This window comes from Opisthorchis viverrini (genome assembly GCF_000715545.1).
Source record: "Opisthorchis viverrini unplaced genomic scaffold opera_v5_253, whole genome shotgun sequence".
NCBI classification, from domain to species: domain Eukaryota; kingdom Metazoa; phylum Platyhelminthes; class Trematoda; order Opisthorchiida; family Opisthorchiidae; genus Opisthorchis; species Opisthorchis viverrini.
The window spans coordinates 549,636-563,050 of NW_008751909.1; the positions used below are offsets into that span (position 1 = coordinate 549,636).

The 13,415-nt window shown below is 45.9% G+C and overlaps 1 protein-coding gene across 1 annotated transcript in view; it reads right to left on the bottom strand.

Moving 5' to 3' along the window:
• Nucleotides 1-10,482: 10,482 nt before the first annotated feature.
• Nucleotides 10,483-13,415, bottom strand: part of T265_09055 (hypothetical protein) — a gene marked incomplete at both ends in the record, with an annotated part of 24,929 nt that continues 21,996 nt past the window's right edge. The window contains one exon of the mRNA XM_009175024.1: nt 10,483-11,385. Coding sequence (XP_009173288.1) covers nt 11,219-11,385 — 167 coding nt within the window. The remainder of the gene's footprint in view (nt 11,386-13,415) is intronic.

Genomic DNA, 13,415 nt, shown 5'->3' on the forward strand with positions numbered 1-13,415 from the left:
AAGGCTTCGGGGACGATTGGGAGAGCTGAACCTGTAGACATATCACCAAAATGTTTCCGGATTGGAGGGGTAAGGGAATTAAAGAGACTTGAAATGAATGGAAGGATAGAATGGGCAAAGAACTAGGACCACTATTTTGAAGGTTAGCCAGCTGCGTGGAAGGGTGAAGAGCGTTGATATCAGGACGGGATAGGGCATCTGTGACGACATTGTCCGAACCTGGAGTGTACCGAATGTTGGTAGTGAACTGTGAAATAAAGTCGAGATGGCGTATCTCGCGTGGCGAATATCGATCAGGTGTAGCGTTTAAGGCATAGGTGAGTGGCTTGTGGTCGGTCTAAATGGTAAACGATCTACCCTCCAACAAGTGCCAGAAATGGCAAATAGCAAGGTAAATCGCGAGTAATTCACGACCAAAAGTACTGTAACGCGTTTGGGCAGCCTGCATCTTCTACGAGAAAAACGCTAGTGCTTGAGATGCGTTGTTAACAACTTGATGAATCACGGCACCGACGGCAGCGTTCGAAGCATCAGGTGACAAAATCAGCCTTGTGCTTTCGCGAGTATCGAAGAAAGCTAACTTTGTGACCTGAGCAATGGCTTGCTTGGTTATTTCGAAAGAAGCAATGGCGGCGGGGGGCAAAGTAACAGATTTTTCCTTGGAGCCAAGTAAATCGGTCAGTGGCTTCAAAATATTTGCACAGTGGGGGATGAATCGCCGGTAGTAGTTGATGAAACCTATAAAACGACGAAGTTGAGTGAGAGTCGTGGGCATGGGAAATTAATCTAGGGCCAAAATGCGATCGGGTAATGGTGAAAAACCTGTGGCGTCAATGTGGTGGCCAAGAAAATCCAGGCTGGTAACACCGACTAGGCATTTGTCAATGTTAAAACGTATGTTGTATGTGGATAAACGTTCAAACACTGCTCTGAGATGAGCTGCATGTTCATTTTGGGAGGTGCTAGCGACTAAAACACCGTCAAGCTAGGCATACACAAAGCGTAAGCCACGTAAAACCTCGTCCATGAAACGCTGAAACGTTTAGGCTGCATTTCGAAGACCATGAATTTGAAAAGACCCAACGGTGTTGTGATAGCTGCTTTAGGACCATGAAACGAACGTTTAGGCTGCATTTCGAAGACCATGAATTTGAAAAGACCCAACGGTGTTGTGATAGCTGCTTTAGGAATGTCATCCATCCGTACGGGTATGTGGTAGTATGCTCTTACGAGATCGAGTTTGGAGAAGATGTCTGTGTAGCATAGGGTACTTGCGAAATCGTGGATATCCGGGATGGGATACCTGTCTGGGATAGTGGCGTTGTTGAGAGAACGGTAATCTCCACGGGGTCTTCAATCACCTTCAGATTTCTTAGGTACCATATGTAGGGGTGATGACCAATGAATCGATGAAGGGCTGATGATGCCGAGTTCGAGCATGTGTTCGAAATCGTGATTTGCGATTTGTAGCTTATCCGGATGAAGTCGGCGAGGGTTGGCATGGGCAGGTGGACCTCTCGTCTGAATGTGGTGAACGACGGAATGAGTGACCGGTTGGGTGTACTGACATGGGTGAGTAAGGGTTGGAAAATCCCTAAGTATGTCAGCAAAATGTGAATCCGGTAAGATAACGCGGATACCTGTGGATGAAGTTGGGGCACTAATTCCGTTGACTGAGAGAGATGTAAGCGTGTCTAAAAGACGTTTGTGTCGCACGTCGACAGATAGATTGTAATGGGTCAGGAAATCTGCACCGATGATGGGTTTTTGGACGTCGGCCAAAAGAAAGATCCACTTGAACGCACGTCGCAATCCAAGGTCAAGTGTGAGGGAACGTTCGCCGTATGTAGCGATGCGGGTACCGTTGGCGGCTTGTAAGGAGGAAGAAGGAGAATCGCGAAGTGGATTCTTATGTGGTAGCACACTAACTTCAGCTCCCGTATCTACGAGGAAACGTAGACCACTTGAACGATCGGTAATGTGGAACAGGCGACTAGTGCGAGGAGGGCCACAGACAGTCGTCGCCGTTACTGACTGGCCGGGGTGTTTAAAGGGGTGTTGGAACGCGGCTTGAAAGAACGAGGTGGTTGACACTTGCGTGCTTTTGGGCCATAAGTTTGGTGTTACCAGCATCAAGGGAGACGGGCACGAGATGACGATCTGGATCGTGAACGTGGTCGATGCCTGCTGATCTCTATCCGTTGTAGGCGATCGGTCAAAGCGTCAAATTTGGTTTGTAGGTGCGATATAGAAGCAAGAAGCGGGTCGGAATCTGTAGTGGGTGCAGGGCGGGAGACGGAGTTTACGGAGTTACTGGGGTATGTTTCGTGTATCTTATCCGCCATCTGGGCTAGCTGCTGTAAGCTGTGGTCATCAACGAAAGCGCTGATGACGTGGGACATGGAGGGTGGGAGTTTGTCGAGCCATAGTTGGGCCATGATCTCCTCTGCTAGCTTACGGCCGCAGAGGAGACTGCGCATGTGGCGAAGCATTTGTGATGGCGATCTGTCCCCAAGTTCGACGGTGGTGAATAAATCCCGCAGCATTTTGTTTTCTGATTTCCCTGTCCTACTTATGACGGCCGCTCGAAGGGCGTCATACGGATTTTCCTTAGGAATATCTTCCAACAGATCTTCAACTTCTGTTGCTACATCACAAGGAAGATGCTGGACAACATAGGAAAACCGGGTGACTTGGGAAGTGATGCGTCGGGTAGCAAAAACGGTCTCCACCTGGTGAAACCACACCCCGGGGTTGCGTGGATTGTAGTGTGGTAAACGTATGCTAATCGCATTCCCGAATAAATCCGCTGAATCAAAGTGTGCCTCCATAATTACCGGGCAAAAGAAACAAAAATACCACTACTTGAAAGGAAAAGATTTCAGAAAAATATCTAGCAATACTCGTGGTCACCAAATCTGCAGTGGTCTGGTTACCCAATAAGTTGGTTTATCAGAAGTATGTGCCAAAGAAATAAAAATAATTACGTTAGGTTGGGTATACAAAAATAAAGAGGTCACTAACAGTTGTTCTCTTTAAAATAGTTCGTCGTTGGCCCAGGTCAGCGAATAAACAATAATTCAATTATGTTGGCCCAGGTTCCCACATGTAATAGATTCCGAAGATGTCTGAAATGTTTTGGTACCAGTGTTAGCACGTGAGACTCACGAATGACCGCTGCAAGCGCGAGCGAAACCAGAAGAGAGAGTCGAAGCACGTGACTACGCTTGTATTATGTGAAATTGTACAAGTGCGCGTGTTTTGTAGTGTTTCGTATTCAAACAAAAAACGATTATGCAATTGATGAAATACCTGGGGTTATAATGGCAGTAAAATAAAGGTACAAAACGCCACAATAACTCCGCTCCATCTTCGTGTTTTGTGTGTGCGTATGAACTGGTGTTCGTTTGTTCCTGCCACTTCACTCATTTAACCTTAAGGTCATCTAGCTATTTTCGTTGACGCCTCGAGGCACAATGCATTTTTCTGTAAAAACCCTGTGGGTGAAATGAAAACTTTAACGTCAAAATGTTGTACTTCTTTGCATATATGCTCGGTCTAAAAAACCCCCATCTGCCGTCATTTTTATGCGATTAGTTTTAATCGATCTCTTTTGAAAACTATTGGCGCACGGCTAGCTTTGAACTTCGTCTGCTTTCACTTCGGCAGTGACTTTCGTTGAGAAATTTGTGTGTGTATCGTTTTCATCCTTCACGGCATTTGAGAAGACCTTAAGTCAATACATTGAGGATAACTTTGTGGTATTTGTGCGTTCATCTAGTAATCGAAGCACCAACGTTGTTTTGCGTTACGAATGGGTGTACTACAAATGCAACAGGCACCCTCCAAGACCAGTAGAAAGCCGTGGAATCCGTGTGTGTCGGTTAAGTTCGTTCAGCTGTCTGGTATGATCGACGTAGGTTCTATGTGGCTAGTTAGTTAGGCATAGTGTACCCCAAGCCGGATGTTAGTCGTGTGCGTCGGTTAGGTTCGTTCAGCTGTCCGCTATGATCGACGTACGTTCCATGTTCCTAATCGACAAACCTTGATTTCTTCCTAGCATTATTCGCAACCTATAATGGAAAACTCTGTTTTTTTTCAGCAAACGTGCACGAGGTTTAGCAACGACGTTTAGCACTACAGAATTTTTACTGGCAACAAGGAATCATCGACCAAAATTTGTTTGCACGAATGCGCCTACGCATATGTTGCATCTCCAAAGGCCATTTAGATTCTAGAATGTTGAGGAAATTTTTCCGGTGGAAAAATACCTGAAAGTTGCGTTTATTGTAAGTGAGTCAGCGTTTTCCACAGTTCGCGATTTTTTATCATCAGGTAACGTATTCACAGTCGGTGGTGTTTTTTGACCTTGAGCATTCGCTCACTCAAACAAATCGCCAAAGTGAATGACTTTCAATAATACAGGAGCATATACATTATAATAGACATTCTACAGTATGAAGTGGCAAGTCCGAAAACGCCGTAGATTTCGAGAAATCAATCGCATTGTGCGAATAGGCAGCGGCGCTATTTTCTGTCAAACCGCATGCGCGTGTGTCTGCCTCACGTGGCGACCTTCTTCGCTCAGTTGGTTCGTAATTTTACAGTTCAATTGGACCGTTTGTTGTGGACCAGTACATACCCCAGAGGTTTGTATATTTTTTGAATTTTTTTTACATCGTTAGTACCCTGTGGAAGCTCACCTCCGAAATTGTTTTACCCGCTTGGGTGTTTTGGCATTACACGTCGTTCGAAGATACGTTCGGCTGTAGCTTCACTTTTTGACGAATTTGAGGGGTAAGGGTACTGAAAAGAAGAGAATCGGCCCCAAGCATCGAAGGTTGGATCCAGAGTACATCATAAAATTGTACACGAGTGGTGTCGGAGAGGCCAAATGGAGTAGGTAGGGCCTCATTCAAGTGTAAGACAAATCCATCCACCCTCGGCGAGGAAAACGGAGTGGCCGTCCACAGTTACCTCGTCAGAGATGTCTGGTGTGAGACAGGTTGCCGTGAGCACAATTATGGCAAGCCCACCTTTAAATAGAGAGTTTATTGGAAAGCCTGAGCCAGAATGCGGCCAAGTACTTCAACTCTTTTTGCTGTGTTTAAAGGTTCGAAGCGGCTGTGTTGTGACACCAAAGTGGTTAGCACAATTAGTGGTTCTAGGCCGTGCCTGATTTCAGGGCTTCAAAGGGGCCTCCGTAACGTACTCGTCCGTTATCTGCCTCAATGCTTACAACATCCGTTGTTCGTTTGCAGTTTTTTGCCATTTTGAGGACGGGTTGCTGCAGCTGTCCATGAAAAGGAGGCGTTAACGCAGCGAACTCTCTTCCATAGCTGAATAGAAGCTGCAATATGGAGCCATCGTTTGTTGGATCAGCGTACTTTTAAGAACACAAGAGTGTACTAGCTCCAGTTGGTTGGATATAAGTTTGGAATCGGTCAATCTAAGCCAAGGATAAACTGGTTTCGCACTTCCTTCTAGAAGCACTATGACTCCGTTTTTGCTTCTAGGTAATCACTGAACACTTAATCTTCTGAAATTTCTTTGAATGCTCAATAAACTTCAGGTTCATCTGTATGGCAGTTCCAGGGGAAAGTACGACTAGGAGCCCAAAACTTCACCTGTTTCCTTTCCCGCGCAACCAGTCTGGGTGCAGCGATTCGCTTCAGACTTTTCGAAACACCACCAAAGTGCGATTTTACCAACTTTGTTGGCGTTATTATTCGGAAACACGAACCTAGATGATCAACCCGACCTCTATCCACCAGAGATGACACGGTGGTCTTGATTGCAACGGCAGAGAGCAGGATCACCTTCTTTGCAGCCTAACGACCCGGGATGGAGGGCTCTATGTATTCGTTAACGGGGAAGAGGTTATCAACTTTTGTGCAAACAGATACACTCTTTTTGGTCACATCCTCTAAATCCTTCGGGCAATATCCCTCGAATGTCCCGATTAAAGGGGGACATTTGCACTGGAATTTCCGATTTAGAATTTGTTTCCTTTATCAAGAAGTGTCTCGCTATTCCTACAGTGCATAGCATCCATAAGGTAGAGGCAGCTAGCGCAGACAGAGGGATCAGGGGAGTTGGACAGTCAGTGAACCTGGTCATCTTGCAAACCTGTACACTTGAAATGCCACCAGGCCCAGCAAGCGTGACACGCATTCCAGGTCACGGAGGAATGGTTGACTAATCTGAAGGAAAAGGGAACCCGGGCTCAACAAACACGGTGGTTTGAATTCAATCAAAACACTGCAGACTCTTCGCTGCATCTCTTGGAAATACCCAGTAACCGGTAGAAGGCTGTCTTTCGTATATGGCTCGGGCACGCTTGTTTGTAGACAATACCTCAACACCTCAGGTAGTATACATCGGATAAAATTTCAGTTGAGTTTCGAGGCATTCACCTATCACCGATCAAACACTTAGGTCTGATTTCAATACAGTGAACCTGTCCGACTGATTGAGAAATATTACCCAGTCTTCAGCCCTGATTTTGTAAACGTACTTCTCAAAAATAGACCTATGCATGTTATATTCTTGGTCATAAAGAACGCCCTAGAAACATGTAGGCCTACTTACTGGAAACACCGATTTTCACTGCTTCCGGATTGTTGGCCGCATCACACTGAAATACACGAACATTTGATAATTCGCTTGAGCAAAGAAGACGCCTTCTGATCAACATATTCCAACAATGCAGAATTACCAAAATTAAAGTCCCATATCAGACTAGAACTTAATGGCGCACGTCAAAACGAGACGACATAGAGTAATCCAGTACAGCTACTTGCGTGGTTTGGCGGTGTTCCTTGAGGCCACTTGTTATGACGGGAGCAAAGAAATCAGCATAAGACTAGTGAGATCAGAGATAGATTACTCTAGCTGTTAATTTTTCGGCCAGAGTATGGAGTCCACGCCGAAAATGAGACCACTATTTCAGAAGATACACGCGATCGGCGTACACAGCAGAAGAATACACAGATGTGATCATTCCTTCAAGCCGTAAATAATCACACGAGCCTCGCAAAGCTACTTTCCTGGAGTATAAGGAAGCCATGCAGCTGGTTTTGATTGGATGTCCCAAAATTTCCAGGCAGTCATTTGTTGACTCGATACTTACGCGCCCCCGTAAAAGCAACGCTCTTTGGGTTTCCACAATTCGTCTGTTAATAGTGCGACCCTATCCGGCTTGCCATTTCGGCAGTTTTTCACAAATAAACTAAAATTCAATATTCTCTCACGCATAACTACTATGGCGCGCAACCGACTATCAAATCAAGCTCTTCATGAGGTTTCCACAACACCGCATGTTTAGCTGAAGAACGTTTACCTAATACTAGAGTCCATCCTACACACACCAGTTATCATTCGGTGGGACTGTTCGGATGACTAACAAGTGTGTCACGATAACTTGGTTACGAGACCAATACTCACCACTTAAGTACCAAAAACCATCAACAACTCACACCAACTAACGTGTGGGCTCAAAGCCTACTCTTTAAAACTCAAACAACAGGTGCCAGGAGAGTGGTTAATTTTCCGCAATAAATCATCCGATGTCAAGAGGTAATTATTAAGAAAACTAGGTTGTAAGATCATTCCGTAGACAATCGAAGTGGAAGAACGGCCCCGCACTAATCGAACATCTTGCGGGCTTATCGACAAATACGTCCATTTGAATATGAATTTCGAGGCTCACAAGAATCCGGGCTTAATCTCGTTTACGATGTTCTTCAGCAACCCTGTACGCAGCGCCTATGCCTTTGTTATCTACGGGGCATCTACAAAAGCCTTCGCCATTGACAAAGCAACCACTTCTGCCAATCTGAGGCAATCCGCTACGAGTAATATCTTACACTGCCCCGCCGGATCCTGTTTTTGTAGATACGGATTCGAAACGCGACTGAGTTGGAGCCCGTGACAGAATGGCACTGGGAAGACAATGGGCTAAAAGTTGCGGACACGCCAGTTTCGGTAGAACCACCGGCCAGAAGACAGCTATTCTGCTAAGTGCCCAATAATTGATGACTAGTTCTGGCCTCAGAACAAGAACCAACACGGTTCAACTAGTGTTAAGCTTTTCAGGTCACAATATCTGCTATGGCATTGGAATCAGTGATGACAGGGGGTTGAACAGACACAGTAACACCCCGCAATAACTGATTAGACGAAACATCATGCTAATGTTCCCATTCTGAAATCAGGAATGCGGCAAATCATACTGCCGTATTGATTATTAGCACTTCTTTTCTGCTTCATTTGGACGATGCATTCAGCTCTATGATGCGTAGTTTCACTTCCTTCTCTTGCACGTAATGCGGTAGGTGAGACTGAAAGCTAGGAATTCATCACACAAGTGCTGCCTCTACTGCCTTGTTCAGATTGCACACAGAAGCGAAATTCTCCAGATTACTGAGGCCGTAATTCGATGGCGCTTTGCAGTGGATACGTCAAATGACGTCATTCAACTCAGTTAGTTATGCCACCTACAGTGGAGTAAAAATGGTAAAACTAGACGACATATCTTGGCCAATTAGAAAACGAACCGGACAAGCAAACTTTCCCAACCACAGATCATGTGATGGAACTGGTCTGTATTTCGAACGCAACTTGAAGTTAGCCACACTCCTGTCAGGTGCGTCACAAACTCATAGTGGGGCATAAACACAAGAGGAACTGTTTCTGTTTTAAAATCCATCACTTTGCCATCTGCATCACGTGAACTTATTGGGTAATGACAGCAGACTAATCAATGGGCTCCACAACAAAAGATGGTGACACCAATCGCAGCCGGGTATTCACATTCACCGACACATTACCAAAACTAGCAGAACAGAGATACACTGCGTTCGAGTTTACAAGACGGAGTAACTGTCACTCTATTCGAACTCCGCTACCAGTGTTCTAGATCATGCAGTGGGTCAATGGCATAGACAAAAGCCAATTGTGAAAGTATGCATCAGAACTCAACTGGTCGATGTTTCCTAAGACACAACCCAACAACAACGGAAGTGTGCGCCAGCTGGAACTCGAAAACTTGCTGAAACGGCAGCAAACGCAAGATGACCTCAACAGCTACAGGAAAAAAGGATTTGTCCGTCCACATGCCGTTTCTAATACGATACGACTGCACACAGCCGAGATAGTACGAAGATCGGGTGGCAATTACACTGACTATTCTAACACACTTTCGTGAGGTTAATATGTATGCGGAAGGCACACACTGCTCTATTCTGATGAAAGTTCCCGAAATCGACAGACAATCGTGGACTTGCATCTCATCGATTGAGCTGAGGTCGATTTCGATCTTAGACATAGGAAGTTGGTGCTTTTCGGGACTGCTCTTAATCTAAGGACTCCACGGAGACCCCAGCAAAACCACTGGTTCTTCTTGCATACTTCGGCAGCAGAAGACAGCAACTGATTCGGAATCTACATAGTCCCTCCGGTGTGAACTAACCTGGATAACTGCACCAGGACGAGAAGGGAACTGTTCGAAAAGAAGTAATATGAACGTAGGATCTAATTTCGAATTCAGTTCGCCGAGGAATAGTGCGAAAGACAACAAACATGCCACAAGGATGCGAAATCCCTATGGACCTACCTAATTTAGGGGTCACTTCTCCAATAGATCGAATTCCTTGCGCAGTTGACAAACCTCAAGTGGCAAGCCATATCCTACGTGATCCTCAACAAACCTAAGCACTGAAAAATCAGTTGTATCGGGCATTCGAAATTCACCAGTGACCAGACACAAATAAAAGTCGACACTGTCCCAAGATGGATAAGTGTGGGAAGCGTTGCCTAGAAACCTTACGTCTCAACGACGATTGCTCATCTATCCCAACAGAATCACAAATCCGACCAAGTTAAAGCCGAAATAGTGCCTCGACCTCAGCAGATGGTGCACCGTTCCCAAGGTTTGGACAAAAGGGTACGTCAATCGACATCATGAACAGAACGTACTACCGATGACATCTACCCTTACTGGCACGAAGCTCTGGACAAGTTCGTGGCGAGTTTTGCTGGCGCTGTCTGACACTGGCACATATTAACTGCCAGTTTACTTTGCACAACAATAAATTCGACAAAACAGCAGCCATGTAATCGTCCTGGTAACACACATTATCAAGGTGTTATCCCATGCAGCGTCTTGCACTACGGGTGTCGCGTTACGCTAGTATATAGTCCTCATTTGCATCTTGGTATAAGAATAAATGTTTGTAATTTTCTATCGTTAGTGCATGACGGAAAACAAGTGAAGCGGCTCACTTCGGAGCGCATGGGTAGCTACTTATCCTTCCCAATTCGACGAACTGGTACTGTGCGGGTTCAAACAATCGGGAAACCCATCTTGTGGAACTGAAGCATAGTGTAGCGGCTGATGTTGTCTTCCCTTGGCAGCTGACACTCAAACCTAATCTAAGGACGAAATTCTGGGGCTTGTCCGTGAAAGAAAATGAAATCGTCCGAAAACTCAAGGTTGAAACGCTGCAAGTTATTCACATTCCCCAAAATGGCACATCCGTGTAATGTTGAGTACAGATCAACATTCTACGGGGTAAGTGAACGATATGGGAGACGAATTGTCCCCATTGACGGCATTTTGTTTGCAACCATGTAACAGAATTCCAAAGCATGAAGACGGGGTAGTGCAGTACGATGAACAAAGCCAGGATAATTGTAGTATCATGTTGGTTGAGCCGAGCGTATGTGGACGTGGGATGACAACTCTACAACAGTCCCGGGGGTCAACGGTCTGCACCGCACAAACACGAAAGCTTACGAAAGTAACCAGCTACATGAATTCGCAGGATGGCAACGAAAAAAAGTTCGGACAAGCTTCACTACGTAACTGAGGGCATCACCACAGAAGTACGAGCACGAAAGGTTTTTCCAAGTAGTCAACTCAAGAAAAATTTCTGGTTCGCTCAATATGACCCTTGAAACAGGCTATGGGAGTCAAGTTACAACTGGAGCAAAAAGCCGCAACGTAATGCAGCCATTAAAAATAGGTGCAGGGCGTTTCTCAAGAGGACGAAGTGAAGTAGGAAAACAAACTGTGCCTGAGAAGACACGTGTGTGAAACAGCAGGCAAGTAAGGGGTTGCAAGTGAAGGGAGCTAAAGAAAAAATAGATCTATGTATTGGCTAGATCCACGGTCAAAGAACGGCGTGTCAACCACTTGGGAAGATAGAGGTATGAATTAGCCGACGACAACAGTGGAGTCATCAACAAAATTATACTCCGGAATCTCGAGGTTTAGAGGAGCGGGTCCCTTACGTATTCGCCCTGATGCATCGTAATGGCTACCATGACAGGGGCAATAGTAGCCACCGGGGTATTCTCCGGCATGCGCTATGGGAACGCAACCTAAAAAACGATACAAGGGAAACCGCAAGTATCAGATTTACGAAAGATGCCACTGAAAAGAAACAAGGTAACAAATCAAGGTTATGTGGAAACGTTGGTCTAGAATCCTAATGCTTGTTAGTATTTCACCATAACACGCCGCAGAATGCAACTTGAGGTATGGTAAAGGACCAGATATAAGAGCACGACTACAAATGTGATACACCTAACTGGGTTCGAGGCAACAAACTTGATCAATGAGACAATGGCGATTTAGGGTTACGCACGTGTTCTGCGAACATTGGGCGCATATAACTTACAGTGACTAGCGGTTACGAAGTACAGCGTATCGTGATCAACCAAGTTTCTCTGGATGCAAACTATCGTATTATTCTGTTCGATTATTTTTAGTTAGCACGCGGTCCCCATTACCTAGTGGTCCGAATCCATTGACAAAGAACTTGTTGGGTGAAAAATTATGTCGACACTGGATTTTCGAACTCGCGTACACTACAACACACGATTCGTGAGGGAATGGTCGTCCAACAACCCGCGATTAATCAACAGCACGAAATGACATATTTTAGGACAGCAGTGCGTATTCAGGCTTTATACTGTCTTCGGAGATGTGCGCTGGTTTCCAAACCGTGAATGCTGAACGAATAATAACATGCACAATGAATGTCCATTCAAACAAGCTCCCTACCTCATATAGTTAGCAACCTGTTTGCCCGTTCCCGTCAGAGATCCCGACGTAATCAAAACTTGAGGAAAGTTTCAGGCCGCACATTCCATAGCAGCACTGTTGCATGCCCCATGACCGGAGGCCAGCAGCTCTAAATAACCGGACATTAAATCGATTGGACGGACGCGTCAAGTGCGAGCTATGGATCAAAGAAAGATAAGCCTTGATTGGTAAGAGGCGACGTATCCTTGAGAACCTTCGAGGCGTCTATGGTGGCCCTAAACATGTCCGATACCGGTGGGTAGTCCACTGAGACTTTGGGCTTCTTCGAAACGGTTGGAGAAGCAGGGGAATTCATTACGCTCATGAGACGCTTGCGCAAACCGAGACGCGACAGGTCCTATTTAGATCGTGCCGGCCCGTACCGGTAACCCTCTGCATCAGAGCTCATTTTGCCCAGCCCTTTGCTGAGAGGAAGCGACCGAGAGGCGGACAGTGTATGACCTGGCAACGAAGTACGAAAACACTGACCAATGGACCTAGTCGGGTCGGCAACTGCCGCATCCCTGGATAAGGACCTCGGGACTTAAATCACCAGTGACATTGGCATAAATGCTCGATCGCGGTCAATGGTGCACGTGCATCAAAGCTATCGGTTTCAAAACGTAGCTAGCCAATTACCGAACTAACCAAGGCTTGGGTGTATGTCCCACACCCTCCTTTTCCGGGGATCGAAACTGGGGCAGCTAGCACCAATGTGTTTATTGTACAAGGATAATAGCTGATAAATTGAAACTGAATTGATTTCAGTACATTTTGGCGAATTCTGCCAGCAGCATATAACGTTGCACCTACGGTCCCCAGCCTTCAATTTTCATCATCATCATCGACAGCATGACAAGCATATAACCACCTACGGTCCCCAGCCTTCAATTTTCATCATCATCATCGACAGCATGACATCAGTGTTCAACACCGATGCTTCACTGCCTGCCAACCATGATTTATTTGAAAGCCTTATTGTAAAGAAAAGAATAAAGGTGGACGGGGGAGGGACTTAGTGCTAGCTTAACACAATCATTCCGAGGTGCCTACACCTCCAGACAATCACTCAGGCAATCCGGACAGAAACTGACAACAAGAACGCCACTGACATCGGTTGGCAGCCATATCTTGTAGTGTCTCCAACCAGGCACGGTGAGGATCACGCGGTCCCCATCCTGGAAGGCGAGCAGCAACGACAGCACCCAAGCGTTTCGTGATCTCCTTCATGCTCCTCTGCCAAGTCAAGGGTTGGCCACCTCTCTGTTTACGCCACTCTGAGTTGGGCATGGAAAACAGCACTCTCTTCGGCAAACGATGGTTC